The sequence below is a fragment of the Drosophila busckii genome, chromosome 2R, assembly GCF_011750605.1.
Source record: "Drosophila busckii strain San Diego stock center, stock number 13000-0081.31 chromosome 2R, ASM1175060v1, whole genome shotgun sequence".
In the NCBI taxonomy this organism is placed as follows: domain Eukaryota; kingdom Metazoa; phylum Arthropoda; class Insecta; order Diptera; family Drosophilidae; genus Drosophila; species Drosophila busckii.
Window position 1 is genome coordinate 7696734 of NC_046605.1, and position 22082 is coordinate 7718815.

Sequence of the window (22082 nt, forward strand, 5' to 3'; positions counted from 1 at the left end):
TGGGTCAAAAGTAAAGGTGAAGAAATTTAAACAACAAAAACAAAAGCGTAGAAAATGATTTAAAAACAAAAGCAGTGCGTGCAGCAGCAACAACAACAAAAGTTGTTAAACTTGAAATTGTTAGCCCGCTTGGCTTGGCTTGAAGACGTCACAGCGCTTAACTGTATTTGGCTTGAACGTGTTGGGGGCAGGAAGTGGGCTGCGGACGAGTTTGGTCAGCGGTCAATTGATTGCCCACGCTCCATTTTGGCGCCGTGTGCAATAAAATTGTTTAATTTAGATGCGGCAAATTCATTTAAGCTGCAATTTGCAACTGCGTTTTCGTGTGTGGATGCTGGCAATGCGGCAGTGGCGCCCCCGTTTAACAATGCGAGAGAGACTTTCACTTTTGCGGCACGTTTCGCGTTTCGTTTCATTTCGTTTCATTTGTGCAGGTCAGTTATGTGTTAACTTGGCTTAAAGCACAAGTACCCGTACCCAGTTGCAGTTCGGGCTGCAATGCTTGACTGCATTTTCAATTTGGGCCGCATATCGAGCTCACATAATTATTATGTTTTGTTCGTTGCTTGCGCTCGCTCTCTGGCTAACAAAATGTTGTAATCTTAGTTTAATTTGTAGCAGTATTTCTGATTTCTGCCAATTGCAAACTCCTTTTCTTGCTAAGTCTATTGTTGTTGATTATACAATTTTTGCTTGTCTATATATATATAATTTCATGTTTCGGGGGGCGTGCATCGTTTTGCCTTCAAATGAAAGTGCTGCGAACGCTTAAAGATTTTTGTGTGCTAGTTAAGCTGAAATTGAACAAACAATTTGTGTAATTATTTTTTTATATTTTCAGCCGCTGTTGTGCCTCCAGCGCGCTGAAGATTTGTTGGCGCAAAAGCTATAAAAATAAAATACAGTGGTAATTCAATTTATTGTACGCTTACTATATATTTATGGCTTAAAATGTGTAGCAATTGTTTTTAGCAGCGCGTTGTTAAGCACTGTTAACTTTACATTGCGCTGTTCTCAGTGAGAACAGAATCACTTAACAGATCGAGCGAGCGCTTAACAGCGTCATGTAAAGTGAACAGAGAGAACTTTTTACGCGCTTCAGCTGCGCTGTTAGGCCTACAGTTGTTATTAATTTTAAATGTTATTATAGTCTTGCTTTACTGTAGCCATCAAGCTTAACCAATTAATGCGCACCAGCCACAAACTCGTGAAGGTCGCTCGCCAGCGCTTTGGGCCATATTGGCAGCTAAATGAAAAGCCAAAAACCATGCCCTATGGTCACTTGTCCATAACAAGGCAGCAGCGTGATGTGTTGAGGTCTTTGCACTTAAATGTCAAAATGGTTCACTGCCCTAATGAGCAACGCCTCAGCAGCAGCAGCAGCAGCAACCGCCAACAGCAACTTGCAACAGCTGATCGCGCCGCCAGTCACTGCTCGCAGCTTATGTAACTGGCCAATGTATCTAAACTTTAATTATCCATATGCCGTAAGCTGCTGTAGCTTGTCCGAATCTGTCTGCATTTGTCGCAATCGCGGCAGCCAAAACTTGCCGCATGTAGCAAGAATGACCATAAAACAATTTGAGCCTGTCTAATTTATACAACAAGCAGCAGCGCAACGACACTTTTTACTATTTTTTGTAATTATTTACAGCAATTAAAGTTATGAGCAGCCAAAATGTGCTGCGACTTTGGCGCAGGCGTGGCAAGTACAACATCGAACTCAATTGCAGCTTTTGTGTTGGCCATGCTAATAAGGCGTCTGCTTGTGGTTTTTTTGCCAGCCCTAGCTGCCAAATTTGTAGTCTGTCTGCTTAACGGTACCGCTTGACCGACAAATAACGCCGTATATGGCCAACGCGGCCCAAGAACCCATTACCAAGTATTGAGTAGCAAGTACATTGTTGTTTTTGTTCCACTGTACGTGTTGAGTTTGGCTAATTAAGCATTCAACGATTTTTTTTGTCGCTGTAGGCCACTGAAGATTGCAAAATTGTTGTTTTTTTTTTTTTATTTATCTATATGCTGCGGCTTATGTACACACAGAATATTAATTTATGTTTATATATAAATAACCGATTGGCATTGTGCTGTTATAAATGTTTGCTTAATGTTTGCTAATGAGTAATGAGAGCCAGAAAGTTCCACTATATGTATATATATAATATAGAAATAATCTATAATCAAAGCTAACACTTTCGCATTTAGCAAACTTCGTTATTTATCTTCAACTGGTTCAAACAGCAGCTTGCACTCGTTTTATAAAATATATTATAATAAAAAATTATCTTTGATTGTTGCTCTTTGCAGCTAACACAAACTTCTATTGCATAATCTCTGCTTAGCTGCAAATCAATGCGCAAACAAATGTCAAAGCTTAAAAAAATTATTGTTAGCTTTAAGAATTTGCATAACTAACTTATACTTAAGAATTATTTCCTTATACTACACCAATGCTATCAAAATTAACTAAGCACGTGTTAAAATTGTGCCCAAACTCAAGATCAATATCATCATAATGATGTTACTGATGATTTAGCGAAATGTGCGCTATATAAACTTTGTCAAACTTTTTTTTTTGATTTCATTTATTATTTCGCTTTTATGTTTATGTTTGTGCTTTGGCGGCAAGGCAAATAAAATCGCATTAAATACGCTTATTTACAGGTGTACAACAGGCAGCAAAAATAATAATAATAATAATAAAAATAGGTGTCAATAAATCAACGCAATTGCTCATCAGTCCAAGTTTTCTTTGTAGCTGTGCTAATATCATAAGGCAATAATAATCACAGTGATTAAATATTATTAACTTAACGCATATTTTTAGCGTTTGCTGCTCGGCCTTTTAGGTTGGCAAATCGGTTGCGGCCTTGTGCGAATTTTAAGCAGCGTGCGGTGATTTGGACAATTGGCACTGAGCGTGTTAATTACAGCGCCAAATGCGAAATTCAAGAAAAAAAAATACAGTCTAACATCCATTGAGCAACTAGCTGTATACTTATGTTGCAAGCAGAGCAGTGTGTGCCTCAATTAAGTTGTAAAATGCCAAGCGACAACGACATGTAAAAATTATGCAAGGAAAATTGCAAGTACTTTGGCATACCAGAAATACCAAAAAATGCAAAAAAAAAAAATAGGCATCAATAACAATAAGTGCAAGCATTGTTGTCAGTTATTGAGCGCATGAGTTAGATTGAGACTAAAAATAAGCTAGACTAGCCTAATTAGTATTAAACTCCAACCAATCAACGCTGAGTAATTATTTGTATTTAATTGAAGTTTGACTAATATGTTGTAAGTAAACTTTTGACTTTACAATTCCATTGATTAAAAGATATTTAGAATCAGTTAATTAACAAAATAAAAATGTTCCTATTTGCTTATACCGCAAAATATTTAAAGCTTACAAAATATTTCGTTGCCTCTGCGAGCTAAGAGCTAAGCTATTTTCAAATTTTAAAAAGTATTCCATTTTGATATATGCTAGATTTAGCCTGAAATAAGCTAATCTACAAGCAGTGTACCCATTTCAACTATTTTATTGCTAGATAATAGCTAGATCTAGTAGTTTAGAAATTTTAAAAAATATTACAATTTATATCAGACTATTTTAAAAAGTCATTTGATTACTTTTGTAGCTTGCCTAGCGATAGGATGTATTTTAAGTTCAATAAAAGAAGCACAACAATAATTAAAAAAAAATTATTGTTTTATTTACTAATATTTATGCTTAATTTTAGTATTATATTTTTTTTGTTGCTATTTTTCAGCATTTTTAATTTCATGTTTAACTATGTCTAGCAATTTTTTTAAAATTAAATCTGGCTATTTTAGCTCATAAAATTCTGCCAACACTAATTGCAATTTCTGTTATCGAAAGTGCAGCCAACTTCGCGTTTAAAACGAACTAATTGGGCGAAAGTGCAATTTGTTTTATAATAAGCATATTAATTATCAATTGATCTTATTATTATTATTGCTCGATTTGTTAATTAAAATTGTGCAGCTACTGGAACTGTTTTAATTTGTATGACAATGCGCTGCTGGCATTGAACAAAAACCGCTGCTCTTAATTAAGTTATTAAGCTATTGATTTTCATATTATTGTTAACATTTCGATTTCGATTTCGATTTCAATTTGTGGGCGCTTAAGCCAGCAGCGAGCGACGGCAGCCAATTAAAAGCATAATTATGCACAAGCATAATGCAGATGCTTGGCTAATTAAAGTGAGCTTAATGCAAATTGCGCATACGCCATGCAGCCATTGAACTTGTCGCGAAAACATCTTTGCGTGTACGCTATGATTTTTCACTCAGCAGCAAGTCTCTCTTGCATTATTGAACGCAATTATACGACATTATAATTTATGCAGCATGTGCAAAGTGTTTCCGTGTAAATATTTGAGCTATGCGAGCAACTAATTATAAAATGTTTTCAAAGCAATGTTAATGAAATTATCAAATAAGCAGTAAGAATACCATACACAAATTTAGCTATTTATTAAAATTATTGCATTGCACAATTGTCTGCTGTTGCAACAATACAAGTTAAGACTACAAAGTAAATCTCCAATGGCCCTAGACAATCAAAGTTGTTGAAGATGCTGCTGCTGCTGCTGGCACTGGCACAAATCAACTTTATATAAATACAACAACAACAAGAATAGCACAACAACAATTACATTAGCAACTGCAACTAACTTTGGCATAATTTGGTCAAATCTTGCGAGTTAAGTTTAACTTTAGCTTTTTGTTTATTTTGCTTTTTGTTTTGCTTTTGCTTTGGCTGTGTGTTTGTATTTGAGTAACTTTAATTTGTTTTTGCTGATTGCTGTTTGGCTTAGTGCGTCGTATTGTTGTTGTTGTTGCTGCTGTTGCTTTTGTTGCTGCAGCTGATGTCGTTAAGTGCCACTTTGTTGTTGTTAAGCATGTTAAACACTTTGTTTGCCTTTGGGGCGTGGCGGAAATGAGCATTTTCATGATTTAACAGCTCAACGCACTGAATGGGAAAGCAATATTGTGCAATAAGTGTGGATTAAAGCAGAGATTAAAATTAAAAATAAAAGGGTTGCGCCACTTCAATACGTGAGAAAATATAAAATGCTATTAATCAGTCAAAAGTTATGCCAATTGCCGTTGAAGTTAAAATCATGGACACAAATTTACAGACTTTCCAAATATAAAATGTGGGCATGTTCAATTAACTTAAGTAGCTTAGTGTAAGTAAAAGTGTGAGTCCAATTATAAAACTATTATAGCATAGCATGCTCTTTTTATTTTTAGTTTTATTGCATTGCATTTTGATATATTAAGTTCAGTTAATTTGAGCATGCAGTTCTCAACAAAATCAATAGCTAAAGCATTGCTTATTATAAAAATAAATAAACAAATAATGCGAAAATTGTAAAAAATATTACATTGATTTTCTGAGCAGCAATATTTTAACGTAGTTTATTTTTATTTGTATAAAAATAATAAATGAATTTGTGCTATATACATTAACAGAAGTTAGACAAACTGAGTTGATTTTGCCTGTATGAGTAGCAAGAACTCAGCGAGTTAATAACTAGGCTTACCAAACTTGTAGTGCAGGTGCTGCTAATTCAGCTATACGCTTTTATTTATTTATTTGGCTTATTTTATTTGAAAAAAAAGCCAAACGCGCGCTCAAAATATAATTGAACAATTGTTAACATCAGCTTCATTAACAGAATTCAGTTTTCAATTAGCTGTTTGTTTATTAAACACAAGCGCAGCTGTTTAACACTCCCAGTGACAAATGTAAACAATTACGTGGGTCTTCTTCTTCTTACGGCGTGGGTGTACGCCCCGACGATCTTAGCTATGTGCACAGCACTTGGCACCCACACAACGTAAATTAAACTCGCAGACAACTTGCAGCTTCAAGTTCAAGATACAAATTTGTACAAACAATTTTGATGTCTTAGCCACAACAAGACAATGTGCATTGTTTTTGGTAGCACCACCACTTCCGTATGTTGTTCTCTGCGTTTCAGATACTCTTAAATCCCGGCGTAGTGCAAAAATTATTTGCAACGCGACTTGCATTGTTTAGTTGGCGTTTTTCTCATTGCTTATCATACAGTTCATTAATTTTGTGTTTTTGCGTTCGCTTTTCATTTTGCATGCCACAGTGGCTGCCACATAGCTAATTATGCTGTGTATCTGTCAGATGCACACACAGCAGCAAGTGTTTTCACTTTTTGTTGTTTTGCTATTTTGCGGCCTTCTTTTCTCAGCGTTTTGCTCTATTGCAACATTGCATGTTGCACTTGAAACTGCAAACTGCAACTTCAACTGCAACTGAAAGCGAAATTAAAGTTTGCCACGCATGAAGTGCTCAAGCTGCTCACATGTATCCACAAGATACAATATTTGTTAAATGCCCAAAAGCGACTAAATGCTCTGACTGTTTGTTAGGTTTTTAGTTTTAACGCTTCGTTAACAAAATCATACAAAATCAACAAAATGAAAACCTTTCGGTTTCTTTTGTTTTCATGGAAATCATTAATTCGTTTAATGTACCAGAAATTGTATTTTCAGATTTCTAAAAATGTTAAGGCATAAACTTAAAACTCAGCGGATGTTACTAATAAAAATGTATACATTTATAAAATAAATGCGTTCTAGATTTTTAGAGATTGCACATTAGATATTTCTACTAGTTCCTTAATAAAAAAAAATAAATTTATAACGTGTGGTAGTCTCTAAGTTTTAGATACACCGCATTTCATTTGAAATTAAAAATGCATTGAAATTAAAATTTCACTATAATGAGCATACAAAATTTATTGAATGCTTGTTGCAATTGGTATATTGGTCTATTGACTTGTTTAAAGTTTATAGATACACAAACTTTTATTTTCTTTGCCAAATTGTAAATTAAATTAAAATGCAAATAAAATACGTATTTTAAATCTTGCAAATGAGCTTGAAATCTGGTATTATTTACTTAAACTTATCTTTAAATTTGAATTCCAATTAAGCTCATCCAATTGTTTTATTAGTTTGTTAAGTTGGCTACACTTTATAAATTGAATATAATATAAATATAAATAAAAATAAATATAATATAATTCTATTGTCTTGTATTTTTTAAATAAGTGTGTACTCTTTAGTTTGCTATTACAGAATAAATAAACGTGCGCGCTATAAAAACTAAACGTCATTAAATTTATATTAAGTACAACTTCCCGTTAGATATGTTTATTTGTTGCCCCCCATTTGACTGCCCATTTTTTTTCTTATATCTAACGCATTTGAGGCCTTTGGGCAATTTCATTTTTTTGCTGAGCCTGCACTGTTATGTGAGCGAGAGAGATAAACGGAAAAGCATCACAATATCTCAGCTGCAAGACAAATATCTTTGCCATTTCCATTTGGTTTTGTGTGCCGCACACGTGCGTATGCCAAACAATGGCAACGGATGAGGAAAAGGCCATAAAGGGGCAGATCCAAGTCCACTTACGTTTATGGCAAAATGACGAACCAAAAAGCAAAACGTGTTGCAATCAAAACAGAGAGTGCAAAAAAAAAGGCAATAAATGTGAGCGACACATATGAAAAATCGAAAGTGCGAGTAAGGTGCCAACGAATGTGGGGCGGGTGGTTGGGGGGTTAGCAATCTGCATTTGTGTCTACAGCTGGTGGTGGGCCCACCTCAAAACTGTGACCATATCACAGTCTGCATGTTGCACAAGACTGCAAATTGGAGCAGAGATCAACGAGCCGTTAGCTGCTGAGCTGCTGAGCCAGCTGCTTGTTTGGTATATTGCGATTGCTATTTGCTATTTGCTATTGGAATGGAATGGCAGCGTTAGAGCTAGAGCACTAGCCTGCAGGCCTTCTGCCTGCCTGGGCCCAGATGCAACCGGTTTCCTGTGCTGCGATATACTCATAATCCCCCTCACCGCCCTGGGGGGCGACACTATATAAGGCAATACATATACACGCAGTTATTGGGGACACGCGCTTAAAGCTGCAACAAGCAATTCAAGTGCCGCCAAATTGGCCAACATAAAATATTTCTGATAAATGAAACAAGTTCTGGCAAAAGAATTTCAGTTTTATAACTATAACGCTAATTTGTCTGCGTATACTTAATCAAAATCAAAACTGTTAACCGCAAACAACGCAATCCAAAATTGTTAATTAAATTGTTGTGCGTTTTGATTAATTGACATCAATAGCTTACACACGTATGCGCTGCTGCAATCAATTCAAGCCCCCAAGCCACAAAACCGCAATTGTTTAAACGTAACTGGTAACTGACCTACCCAATTTTATTCAAAAAGCCCATAAATAGTTCAACTAGCAGCGTGTTTTTGGTTTTTTAACAAAACCGCCAACACCAGGCGCCTTGAAAGTGAAAGCTATATTTGTTATTTGGCTAACATTTATTTGTATTCCAAAAATTATGCGACGCACAAAACCAAAAATGCGCATAAATTAAACACGCGCCTTTTTGCTTTTTGTTGTTGTTGTTGTTTAGTTGAGTCAAAGCCAGTTAGACCGGAGCGCATTACAAATGTCAGACGCTAAAGTTGTTAAACTGATGAGTTGACCAGCTGCAATTTGTGGGATGCCAAGGGCAGGGGCAGCAGAAGCAGCACTTGGAGACAGCTTGGAGTCAAAGTTGTTTTCGAGCAGTTCACATGGATCTTGTTGTAATGTTGTTCAGTTTACGCTGTAGCAACTCAAGTTGGGTATATTAAGTGATGTACATTAATATATATTTGCAATAAATATATATATCAAGTGCAATTAATTAATTTTGTCCAATTGTTTGCATTTGATATGATTTGCTTAATTTGTCCAACACTGTTATCGATAAATTCAATTGAAGCTTATTGCGCTCAGCTGATAAGCAAGGGCTGAAGAGATTGAGAATGCGTTTCAAATATGTATTAAATATTTTATTAGTTATAAAAAAAACGTATATTCTTTTCTTTAACATCAATAAATTCAAAAATTGTTAAATGCTTATTTATTAAATTATTAAAAAGAGAGAACTAGTATGTTTATGTATTAAGTAAACTTTTCTATGTGTTAATTAATTAACAAGTGTAAGCACATTAGTTAGTAATCAATTAGTTAGGAATTATTTTGCATTAATATTGCTGAGCAATTAATTAGTAAGAGTATAAATATAACAATTAACATGAAGATCTTAAGCTAATAAAGAATAGTGCATATTTAAGTTCAAAAAGAAACTGCTTAGCAATAAATGTTTATTTAACTATTTACAAGATTAATTATTATACAAACCAATATAATAACTAAAGATGGTAAGACCATCGACTCTAGCAATAAATAAAAATTAATTTTAGTGTTAATTTGAGCTGTAGATATTTTGTTTAGCTAACAATATAAAGCGTATCTTTCAGTTCAGCAGTATGTAGTGAAAATTGAAGTTCCGGCCGGTTCAAGTTTAAAGGCTAAACATGATGTAATTTCCCACATTTCTCCACACTTTGCAATGCTGAGGCTGGGACTGAGACGCTGAACTTGGCAGCTATTTAGATTGCCGAAATTTGCATATCAATGCTGCTGCTGAAAGCGCAGCCCACTTGCAATGATATAATCTGTCTTCTGGTTGACTTAAACGGACTGCTCATTAATTAAAACACCGCTTGGGGTCACAGCAGCAGCCGAAGCAGCAGACGAAGCAGCAGCAGCCAAACGCGTTCAAGACAAGTTTGAAGTCGCAGCTTAGAGCCGAAGCGCAGACGCAACTTGTTGGCTCGGCCAAGTCCAAAACATTTTTGCAGACAGTTTGAAAGCGAACGTCGTACGTTGCGCATGCGTCGAGCGGTTTTAGTTTTTTGGGCTTAATAACAATATAAGACCCACTGAGAATTGTGTATTAAAGCCATGTTAGCTAAACGCCTAAATGGTTGCTATGTGACGCGCTTGAAACGTGTTTGAGAAATTACAAAAGAGAACTTTAAACAAAAGTGTTGCAACAAAAGCTATAAATTTAATTAATCAACAATAATAATAATACAAAAAGGTGAATAACATAACAGTTAAGCCAAAAGTGTGTCAAGCTAAAGAAAGTTATGCATGTGGGTGGACAGTTCTTGGATGTTACCTCGGCTTAAATCAAAAGCACTGTGGGTCGTACGCCAATGCAATTGCCTTATTGAGAGCTACGCCCATGCCGAAGAGCTACGCCATGTCGTCTACAGTTCTGAAGAAGATTTGTCTGCTGACTCACAGTCGAGCACTTGTCTTGGCTTTAAGTTCTTGTAATTTTTTTAGGGCGCGTCGTATGCGTGCTGCGAATTTTTTAAGGCAAATTCTTTTCATTATTTATGACTGACCTCAAATAAGGTAAAAGCTGCCAAAAGTATTGTTGGCTGCTGTTTAACATGATATCATACTCAGCCAATTTATATATAAATTCCATTTAAGCATCAAATGCAAATTACTAAAATTTTTTTTGCGCATTTTCCACAAGGTCAGGCTGTAAAACTCGTTTGCGCTTTTTTGTCAATTCAATTCAGTTAATCTGCATAATAATCAGTTTGTTGATTTAAGCAGAAAATTCCATTAAAAAGCTGTCAAAATGTAGCCGGAAAATCAGGAAATAGTTTTAGTAGCTCAACTAACAATTATAATAGCGATGACGTCCATACAAAATGTTTATTTATTTATAGATTTTTATTAGTTTTTGAGAGCTTGTTTTCAATTGAAGCTTAGCCGAATTGACGTAAATAGTGCAGCGAACTGACAGCTCATTTGTTTTAATAATAAATGATAACTGTAGAACATAAGCTGCTATTTAGTTTTATTAACAATGTGCTGATTTCATATTTAAATCCAGTTTATAATGCTGCAGCCATTAAGTCTATGAATCTGAATATGCATTAGCATTAAAATGCAGCTGCTTGCATTTGATTTAAGTTATGCATTTAAACTGAACTGCTAAGTTGGTTAGTAGCTTTGATTTAAAGAGCAATCAACCTGTTTTAACTTGAACTTGACATATTTCAAATGCAAATGCTTTAAAGATTAATTTTCAGTTCTTTGTCTTGAGCTTGACGTATACGTAATTTTTATGCAATCAAACAGCTGCAGTTTGTGTAACTAATAAATCAAATTCGCCAACACGCTGCAATTTACTTGCGTGTCTTGTTATTTAAATTGATTTCAACTATCTTTCGATATTCGGCTATTTCTTTATTGGATTTGCTTGCGTGCCTTTGTCTAAAGTAACTTTGCTTTGCTAAATATTATGCAGTTTGCAATTTTCTTTTCGTCTCTCTCTCTCTCTCTCTTGCTAGTCATAAAGCACGACACAATGTTGTCAGCCCCAGTCCACCCACATACCGCGCCCCGCCTTTCGCAAAAATCCATAGAAATGTTAATCGATCGATCGAGCGCGCGCGCGCGCATCGAAATTAAAACAAAAAACTTTTGCACATAAGCAAATTACCAATGTCTGCAGCCATTGCGTAACATCAAACACCCTTGGCTAACAAATACCATATTATTAATGCTAAACAAAAAGTTAAACAACCGAGATGAGCTGACATCAAAGCTTCGAGACTGCACTTTGAGCAAAAGTTACGCATATGAAAATATGCTTTGGTATTTTTTTTTTCTTTTTCTGTTTTATGGGCTGGGCCGTTTAGGCTTGAGTTCGCTCTAAGGTTAAAGCGTTTGTTTTTTTTATTCATAAATTTGACAAGTTGAGCTATTTATGGCATATATATTGATTAGCCTAAAGGTGGTCTCAATTTAAAAATAATGAATGCAAAATGAACAAAATGTATACAAACAAGCTAACAAAATTTTTAAAATATTTTACTAAGTTATACAAATGTCTAAAGTCTATATTGAAGAATATTTAATACAAAATTTAAAGATTTAGACTCGTATCAGAACTTAATTAAATTAAAATATTGCTTATAGCTAAATAAAAGCTAAAAAATATATAAAAAATTATTCAAAAGCTGAACTTTTAAAGCAAAAATATGTAATTCATATTATAAATAACTTATTAATTAATATTTATATTAATATGATTTTATTTATTTATATATTTTATTTATTTATATTCACTTTCTGCAAAGCACTTTAAGCTTTTATGAATATATGTTTTTATATATTATACACTCAATTGTCTTTTAATCTTTGTATATATTAACATATTACATCTATAAATTTCTCTTTGGCTTTTGTCTTTATATAAAGCTCATCAGAGATTGCTCGTATTTAATTCGATAAAGAGTATTAACACTTCGTTTCGCTTACAATTTATATAGTGTGACTCATTAGCGGCCTCATTATTGAAGTCCAACATTTTGTATTGTGACAATGCAAATTAATGTTATTTATAAATATTTTAAGCTAATCAATTTGTTGACTTTCGTTTAGCAATGAACACGTTTTATGATGGGAATTCCACAAAAATATGTTAAAAATTCAAAGCTTTAGCTAACAGTATTTTTGTATGAAAGCCAATACTAATTGCAGGCATTGTAATAGATTCGAAAACAAATGAACAGCACTAAGACATAAGACTAACAATTAGTTTATAATTGAATTGGAAGTTAATAATTTTTACTTCATTACGCTCAAGTGACTGAAAGAAATTTTACAGCTCAGCAATTTGCATTTTTTGTTTTTGACAGTCGCTGTCGCTGCATAAAATTTAATTAAATTTGTGCAGCAGCACAAATTAAAATGTTACGTATACGTTTTGAATGTGAAAACAAGTTGTGCATAGATTAATTGTCTAATGGTAGCAGCTGCTGCTGCTGCTGTTGCGCTTGTGATCTATAAATTTGTAAGCGAAGGTGAGCTGCTGACATTTTGACAGTTATGCGGCATTCATTTGTATGTGGCATGCCACAAAAAAGCGTCGACGTTGACAAGTTTGACTTGTTTTTCGGCCAGAGCGGAAGATGAATCTCTTACATAAGGCGCTGGCCATTGAAAATGCAACCAGTTACGCAGAAAGTTTTCTCACGCGCTTTCTCACTCTCTCACTCTCTCGCTCTCTCTTTGCAGCATGCGTGAACGCAGTCAAACTACACCGCGTCGCCGACGCACTGGACCCAAACAGGCCTTGCCGCTTGAGCTGGAATCCCATTACAACATTGACAATACCGAAGATATTTATGGCACGACGCTGCTGCCCTCGCAGCGCTGCTATGTGGACCCCTGGGACTTGGAGAACTATGACTATGTGCGCAAGAAAATGGATTTGGATGTGAGCACACAAATACATCCGGACTATGAGACAGCGCTGGACTATGGCTCGCATGGCTCGCCTAGTCCCAGCTATGGTTATCATGTGGGCGCTGCTACCATGCCACGCCCACATACGCAGCGGCTGTCGCGCAGCCAATGCCAGCTGGAGTGCTGTCGGCCGCCGCGTCGCAGTCGCAAGGAGCCCGCATATCGCTACGATGACCATATGGCGCACATGATGATGCGTCAGCTGCAATTGGATGATGAGGAGCAGCTCTATGCCGAGCAGCGACAGCTCTACAATGGCTATGGCGGTAAGTTGTGCGCACTTGCGAGTTGCAGCTGCCTGCTAATGTTTTGTTTGCTTTGCTGCAGGTCTATCCAATGCCAGCTCATCAGAGCCGCATTCACACTCCTCCATTGGCGGCGATGAGCTGCCCTCCATGCCGCTGCCACGTCGTGCCGCCACCTTGCAACGTCGTGCGCCGCCTGCCGCCAGCAATAGCTACAGCTCTGGCTATGGCACCGCGCCGCATCCGCGACGCAAACGTCGCAGCAAATCCAACAGCAGAGCAGCGCAAATTGATTTTCCCGCACCACCGCCCGCGCCTGCACCCAACACACCCGCCTATGATTACTGCAATCCCTACGCTACACTGCCGTATTGTAGTCAACCGGATTGCTCGGAATGCCAGCAGCAGGCCACGTCGCTTATCTATGCAGCGCCCTCCACGCTTTATGGCACCTTGGCGACGGCAGCGGCTGGAGCGGCTGCTGGTGCACGCAATCAAAGCAGCTCACCCAGCGACTCGTCGCTCTACGCCGGAATTTACGCACGTAAATTTGGCTTGAGCAAAAAGGGTCTGCTCCAAATAGACTATTCATGCAGCTGGCAGGATTTGGATCGAGTCATGGCGCGTCACTATTAAAGCAGCACGCCAATTGGGTTGTGGGGTTAAACTGTTGCTAGTTAAGCGTTAAGGCTTCAAAGTCTGCTATTTATGTAGTTCACCAAGAAATTCAATGTTACAAATACTTTGGCTTAACATATTACATTAAAATTTAAGTTATGTACAAAATTATTGCCTGTTTTTATTGGAGTTGCTCCAATTGAAAGTCACACAGCTGCGACTTTGCTTTATGGGTCTATTAGTCAAAATCTTTGGGCAGTTGCCGAAAATTGGCATAAGCTGTTACATTTGTCATTATCAATTTTATTGCTATTGTAAAGTCGATGCAATGATAAAATGTTTTTATTAATTATATTTTTAGTTAGTTGCTTGAGCTTATAATGTAAATATTAATAAATTTATTGAAACATAATAACAAAATCAGAAATTTCAATTGTTTGACAGATAAATAAAAATAATTTCAGCGCATTGACTTCTGTTCCAGTTCCAATGAACCAATCAGTTATCGATAGCAATATTTCAAAGGCAAAGAAAATATTTGCAACTAGCTCAACATAAAGAATTCAATTGAAACATGTACACAAATTCTTCATATTTTGATTAACTCGTTATGCTCTATTATTCTATTCTGATTAGGGCTGTATCCTTTTAATGTGAATTGTTTGTTTATACAATAGTGCTGCCTACTTTACAGCGCTGCCTAATTAAAAATGTTGTAAGCATCGAACTAAACTATGTTTAGTGGCCGCTCAGTCAATGAGTTTGAACCATAAATGCATTGGTCAGCATTGTAAATGCTTCAATGCCAGCGCCCAAATGTTTGTAAATTTATCAAAGTCCGGGCTAAAACATTTTCCATGTTAGCCGCTCTTCTACGTAAACTGCCAAATGACATTGTGTGTATGTGTTTAGCATATTCCAGCTAATTGGAGTAGCACATTAGAGCGAGCGAGTGAGCGATTAGCTGACGTCATAATTAATTAAAGTGAACACATTCTGCTTTTTTTTTTTTGTTGTGTAGCGCCCACTAGTAGCAACATCGTTTATTTTGAAGTCCTCTGCTCTGTTGCAATGAACGCATAAATTAGTAAGGCCGCTGCCACTGAAATGTATAATTTGTTTAAAAGCGACTGCAAATTGGACACAACAGCCAAAGTTAATTAGCTGCTGAATTATGCAAAGACAGCTGGACGGCGCTGCTAGGTGCCAAAGGGAGGTGGTGGGGAGTTATGTGAATATAAGCTACACTATATTAAGGCTAAGGGAGTTAAGCCATGAAGTCATGAATATAAATATTAATAGAGTCTAATAATTATGTGAGCAAATATTCTATAACTATTTTTCAATAAGGTTGCTTATTAAGAAAAGGAAGTCTAATAATAACCAAAATGACAAATTATTTCAGAATTGCTTTTCTGCTGGGAATTCTCAATTCAAATTTTGTAATATTTATTTTAGATTTCAAAAAATTAATGCTCTGAATTGAAAAGTTGAAAGTTGTTGCTACAATTGAAGATAAACTTGCACAGGTTGCTTATACAGAATCTTTACTGTATAGTGTCTACTGTATATTAAAGCATTTTCTATAGCTGCTGCTATGTATTTGATTAATCTGCGCTCTGATTATCTGTATAATACACACACACATACTACAAAATCAATAGGACAAGAAATTTTCAATCGCTTGCCAACATTTGTTCACTCGCTGTTCACTCTCTCTATCTCTTTCTCGCTTTTTCATTTGCTGTGAATGCGATTTCAATTTCTCAATCCAATTTACCTTTTGCAACAGTGTACACACAGACATGGCAATACCAATACCAATACAGTTACTAATACCAATACCAATACCAATACCAATGCGAATACGTGTAAGCGAACAAATACAAAGTAAATCATAAAAAGAAAAGCAAATGAAATCTGCATGCTTAAAAACGCAAGTTGAAAGCCTCACGACGGGGGCGGGGGGTACAGCCTTGGGTGCTCAGGTGGCAGGTCACGATTTAGTTTTTATGCGATAGCGGCGGATTGGGGGGTGGGGGGTGGGGGGCTATGCACATAAAAGCGCAAATATTTGCGCAACATTTTCAAACAACGTCGTCGCTGAACGCTAAAGAAGAAGCAAAAAATATGCAAAATGAATCCTATAATAAAAATAAAAAACGCAAGCAGTTGACATAAAGAAAAAGCAAGAGAAAATTTTTTGTATGTATATTTTTATGTTATTTTGCTTTACGTTGTGCGCGCTTTGTGCTTTTTTCTTTTTGGTTTTGCTTTTATTTGTGTACGTCAAACATTTGCATGCGGCGACGGCGCCTAAATGTATGCCACAGTTTCTGCCTCACTAAGCTGCGCACCTCCCCCCCAAAGCCCCGCCCTAAGCCTCGACTCTAAGCGCCATGCCATTAGCATTTGCATTTATGTGCGCAGGGCGCGCACTTTCCCCCACCCACTGTGGCCCACATTTTCAGTTGGCCATGCAAATCGCTGAGCGAATATTTCGCACCTCACTGAATTGATCCGTAAGGATTCTGACGCGAAACATGTGCTAAAAATTCGCAACGCCATTCGCCTGGACAAAGTGTTCAATTTACGTGCAGCTACAGTCAATGTGGCTCTGGCGCCTTTGCTATTGACAAAATGTGAAGCCGTTCCCAGATATCAGAAAGCGATTTACAAGCTACAAATTTTAAAGCATACTTTTGAGTTGAAAAAACAGCTAACGAATCAGAAGGCGTTAGGAATGCAAGCATTACTAAATATGGTTTATAACTAAATATACATAAAATAAAATATATATTTCGCTATTATCGATATTAGCTATAAGTTTCAATAAATAGTTTTTTAATCCTTTTAATTTAAATTTTCATTGTATTTAAGTTTCACTTCATATTGAAATATAATGTATACAGCGATTTTGTTATACAGAACACGCTTTCATTTCTCGCTAAGCGGATTGCACAATTTTCTGCTTTCTTTTTTTGCTTGTAAGCAGTTGGCCCAACAGAGTGGCATATATAAAAAAAAAATATGAAACCTAAATTGCCAAACTGTCTTTCAAACTTGTGTGTGTGTGTGTGCTGCTGCTGCTTTTGGAATTGCAGCGGCAACGGCAATTGCACTTTAAATGGCAATCGCTGCTGCTGCTGCTGGTGCTGGTTTGGCTGTGTGACAAACATGCAACTGAAACGCGCACTTTGGTGTTGACAAACGAGCCAGCATTGGCTGAAGCAGACAATCCACGGGCGTAATCCGAGTGGACATGCATACTAGCTGTGAAATGAGATTACCTGTGTGCTTAACACACCTGAGTGCAATTCAATTCGATGCATTGGCATGCCAGCGATTTAAGACTTTAAAGTGCCAACAGCATGCAATAGTTTGAGCATTAAACAGTTGTCGCTACAGTGTCTCGAGAGAGATACGTTTGTGCTTTTATTACAATGTTTATACATTTTTAACAGGTGCAGGCTATAAAAACATTTAACGTGTTTTTTTTATTTAAGCACACACAAGTTGCATGAAAAGCACATAAACTTGTTACAATGCTAAATTATTTAAGCAGTTAGCATAAAAATAACTACAACATGCGTTACTGTTTATTTATGTTGCGTATACGCCGCATAAGCAAACAAAATTCGCAAACAAACGTTTGCTACAAAAAAATATCTAAAATTATATAGTCCATTGAATTGCATAAATATATGTTTATTATTTAAATACATAGATAACACATTGAGAAAACAAAGCTCATGTAATATGCATAAGCATTGAATATACAGCCGAGCCAGGGCGGCAATTGTGGCATCCCTGCCAACACTTTGTGTCCACTTCCGCTCCAGGGACAAGCGGGTAACATTTTTAGGGGTTAATCTGCAGATTCCAACCTTTATAGCAAGCGAGCAATAAAGTCGATATGCGGTCTGTGTTCCAAGTAGAGCAAAAATCGTTTGGCAAAGAGCAGCATAGAACTAAATTTTGATAAATTATTTTTGCGCTCTTTGCGCTTCATAGTTTAAAAGTCTCATAAATTAACTTAGTTTACCAAAGCCTTAAGCTAGACACAACAAATTGTGGAAATTCCTGCGCCCTTGCATTTAGTTCATTTAACTTTTTTGCTGCTGAAACTTGTAAGCAGTTCATTTGTATATGTTGGCTTTGAATACAAACAGCCCACAGTTTGCAATCATAAACTCAATTTAAATTCCTCTTATACTTTTGGCATTATAAAACTGTTGAGCTGTCTAACCATTGTTTGGCCGAGGCTCTCAGTGCTCTTCATTGCAATGCATGTCATGATATAAATCACACGCAGTGTGAGGAAAAGTGAAAAGTTTTGTGTTGTGTTTAAGCCTGATGGAAAATTTCATTACGCTTGCTGCACGGTGTCGAAAAATTTGCAACTAAATGCCATCATAAATTACAGTCGACTGTCAAAACTTGCAGATATTTAGCTGTTGTTGTTGTTGTTGTTGGCAACGCATGCAAGCAATGAGCAATGCTAAAAATAAACTTGAAAAATTTAATTAAAGTTGTTTTTGTTTTTTGCTCTTTAGCCGTTGTATGCGTGTGTGTGTGTGTGTGAATGTTGAACATTTAGTCAGCTCGTCAAAATGGCTCCCCAGCTTATAAGCTGCCATAGTGTTGGGGCAGGATTCAGCGCCCAGGTCTTAATGCTTCAGCTGTTGATGCAATTTGCCAGCCATTTTGCACCTGGCAATGTGAGAACGTTTTTTAATTAACAGCACAGCTTGAAGCAGCAAAATGAAGAGAACAACAGCAGCGGCGGCGGCTAAATCGATATATATACATACATATGTATATAAAGCATGCCCCCAGGTTGCAATTTGCTAATGAATAAGTTTATTTTGCGCTGGGCGCAACATGGCCCTAACCACTGTTCCGCCCACTTTTGCTGCTTAGCCGCCCCGCTGTTATTTATGTGTCGCACATTTTAAACCCTCAAAGTGGTCATTAGAGACTTTGCAGCGCTGTGTAATTTAAACACGCACACACACACATACTTACAGGCTGGCCTGCATTGCGTATACTTAATGTTATATATAGCACGCGTTTTAGTCACGTACAACAATAGTTTGCTATATACGTACATATATGCATGCAAATTAAGTTGCTCTTGCTGCTGTTTTGTTGTTTTTATGTTACAACAATAGCAAGCACACACACACACACACGTACATGCTAAGTAGACTAAGAAGCGGGCGTTGCTGTTTGGCAAAATGGCGCCGCCAAAGTGTTAAACTTACGTAAGCAACGAATCCATTAGTTGAAACTGACTAAATTAAAATAAAATGCTGCCTGGTTAGCTTTTAACTTCTAAAAACTAAAGCTGGAAGTTGCAGCTCGAAAGTTTCTGTTGAGTCAACAAGTGTAATGGCATGCAACTTTACTAGAAAATGCGAGGTCAGGCTCTGTTCTCTGACTCTCTGTGGTGCGCACAGCTTGGCAGCACTAAAAGCCAACGCTAGAATACTTTCAAAATTCCCTGCAGTTATTATTTTTTAGTGTTGGTTAGTGTGCGTGAGAGTATTTGTGCTATAAATAGAGCAAGCAACAACATTTATAAATAGACTGACTTGAATAAGTTCGTAGCTTAAAGGCGCCAGCACTACTTTGCTATCGATAATACTCATCTATCGATTTGTTAGCTCTCCGCTGATTGCACTGCTTCAAAAGTTTTAATTGTACCATTATTTATTTTTTGTTGTTCGTCTTTTCTATTGCCTGCTACCTTAAATCTGTCAAGCAGACACGCAATCTAATCTCTTAGATTCATCAATGAACCAAATAAGCCGCTCATCATGCATAGCAAATGGGATTTGCTTTTCCCTTGGCAAAGTATCTAACAAAAGAAAAATTGCAATCAATTTAATCCCAGCAAAGGCAAAATAAATTAAATAAATTATTTATTGTATTGCCTTTTTTTGTGTAGCTTTCGACTTTAGACATTTGCCTACTGATAAATTGTCCAACTGGCCACAAACTGAAAGTCAACTAAACATGTGCATAGCAGCTCTGTGCTGCATTTTAATCCGCTCTATTTGCTTTTTTGTTGCTGGCTAATTGGTTTGTTGCGTAATCAGCAGAGTCATAAATTCTAGGGTCAAGAGTGAAATATGAGCGTAGAGAGCAAATGTTATAAATTATAAAGCAGCAGTGTTTTATACACTCTCTTCTATAATATTAAATTGCAGAACTTGCCAAGTGTAATAGCATTTTATTTCGAAGCTGCTACAAGCTGCATACAAATTTGTAGTTGCCCTTAAAAAAGTTATTAAAATGTCAGTTTGTTAAATATATTTTCATTGTGGCAACTATACAATTTTATGCAACACACACACAGCGTACAAACATGCGTGTGGCAACGTGACGAGGACAAGACCAAGTCCTGGCAGCAAATAAATTTAACACCCAAGCCCACATTGCCTGCCCTTGCGTAAAGCTGCTGCTGCTCCTGTGACAGGTGCTGCTCTGCTTACCAGTGTCAGTGTGTCAAGCAGCGTGCGCTGCGGAATAATTTGCAAAATGTCATTATTAGTTTGGATTTTGCTTCGCAACAGAAACAAGAACAACAGCCGCAACAACAAAAACAACGCAAAAGGCGCAAGGATAGCAGCAGCATCAGCAGCTGGAGCCAACTCACAAAGCTCGAGCACGTTTCTGTTGTGTATGTGCATTGTGTGTGGGTAACTTGGTCCACTGAAAAGCAGACCGAATTGCGACGCTGACGAATGATAATGCGGCTCTGGCACATTAGACTGCCGACACCGACACCGTCGCCGTTGCCGCCACCACCCAATCGTATATCATCATCAAGGCTATGTGGCAAGTTTATTTGTTGCTTTTATTGTCTACCTGGAGGACAAGTTGCCACCGTGCCAGCGCCGCTGCCGTGTATGCCACATGCATAAGTAAACAAAGAAAATTGGTTTTACTTAACTGAGCCTGATGCAGAACTAAGTCGAATTAAATTAACATAGTATATATATACAGGCAATGGCTAATATGTTTCACAAGACAGTTGGTTTAAGCCCGATGATGGATTGCGGTAAAGCAAATAAAATAAATAAAAATCATGGGGGATTTGCGTAAATAGTAAGCTAAGCTTTTATTGAATTGAATTAAATATTAATAGATTTATCATTTAATTGCAAAAAGGTAACGAGTTAAATTCAAATTTTATACAATTTATCGAATTGCGTAAGTGTTGCTTAAGCTATGAAAAAAGTACTGCCTGCTTGCAGGCGTTAATCATCAGCTGCTGATCGTAACAACGTTCGATACTTTCCGATAGACTTTTAGTGTTGCGCAACTTATTTATGTAGCAGCTTTGTAATCAACGCGCGGCTGCACATAAAATTTCCAATTAAACGTAACTTTTGCCGTGCCAAGCTAAAATGTATGTTTATGAAAGCCGTAAATTAAATTCACTCGCATGTTGTATGTGCCTCACGTACATATAAAGTAAGACTTGACGTTGCAAACGTGCTATGGCCTGCATCCTTTTTTATCTGCTGCCGTTCAAATGAAGTAAGGCAGCCACTTTATATGTTCTCTTTTATTTTGTTTGCTTATAGACATTGCGTGGTCACCTGAGCAAATGAGAAATGCCAGCAAATCAAATTACAGACAGCAAGCAGAGATAACTGTCAGTCACACAGTCAATCAGTCAGCTTATCATTACACATTTGACGTCATTTAAACACGACAGACTTGAGGGTGGGATCTGTAGTTTGTGCCTAGCTCTGCGTGTGTGTGCGTCAAGTTTGGCATCTAATAAAGCTTATGGAGCGCAAAATTGGATTTGCATACATTATTGGTTTACGCGCGAGTCAGGCAGGCAAATGAGAATGGCAGAGAAAACGTCAGCAAGTCGTTGCCTGTGAGACGGCGTGTGTAATGCGTTAATGGAAAATGCTTTTC

General features: G+C 36.9%; 1 protein-coding gene across 2 annotated transcripts in view; it reads left to right on the forward strand.

Annotated features, from left to right (window-relative positions):
- Nucleotides 1–14459, forward strand: part of LOC108597700 — a 30094-nt gene extending 15635 nt beyond the window's left edge. The window contains exons 1-3 of one of the 2 annotated variants that reach the window (XM_017984385.1): nucleotides 10020–10036; nucleotides 13045–13541; nucleotides 13603–14459. In XM_017984385.1, coding sequence (XP_017839874.1) covers nucleotides 13046–13541; nucleotides 13603–14156 — 1050 coding nt within the window. In that variant the 5' untranslated portion in view covers nucleotides 10020–10036; nucleotide 13045 and the 3' untranslated portion in view covers nucleotides 14157–14459. Of the gene's footprint in view, nucleotides 1–10019; nucleotides 10037–13044; nucleotides 13542–13602 lie in introns of those variants that run through there. The other variant, XM_017984384.1, reaches the window with a different exon arrangement.
- Nucleotides 14460–22082: the final 7623 nt, after the last annotated feature.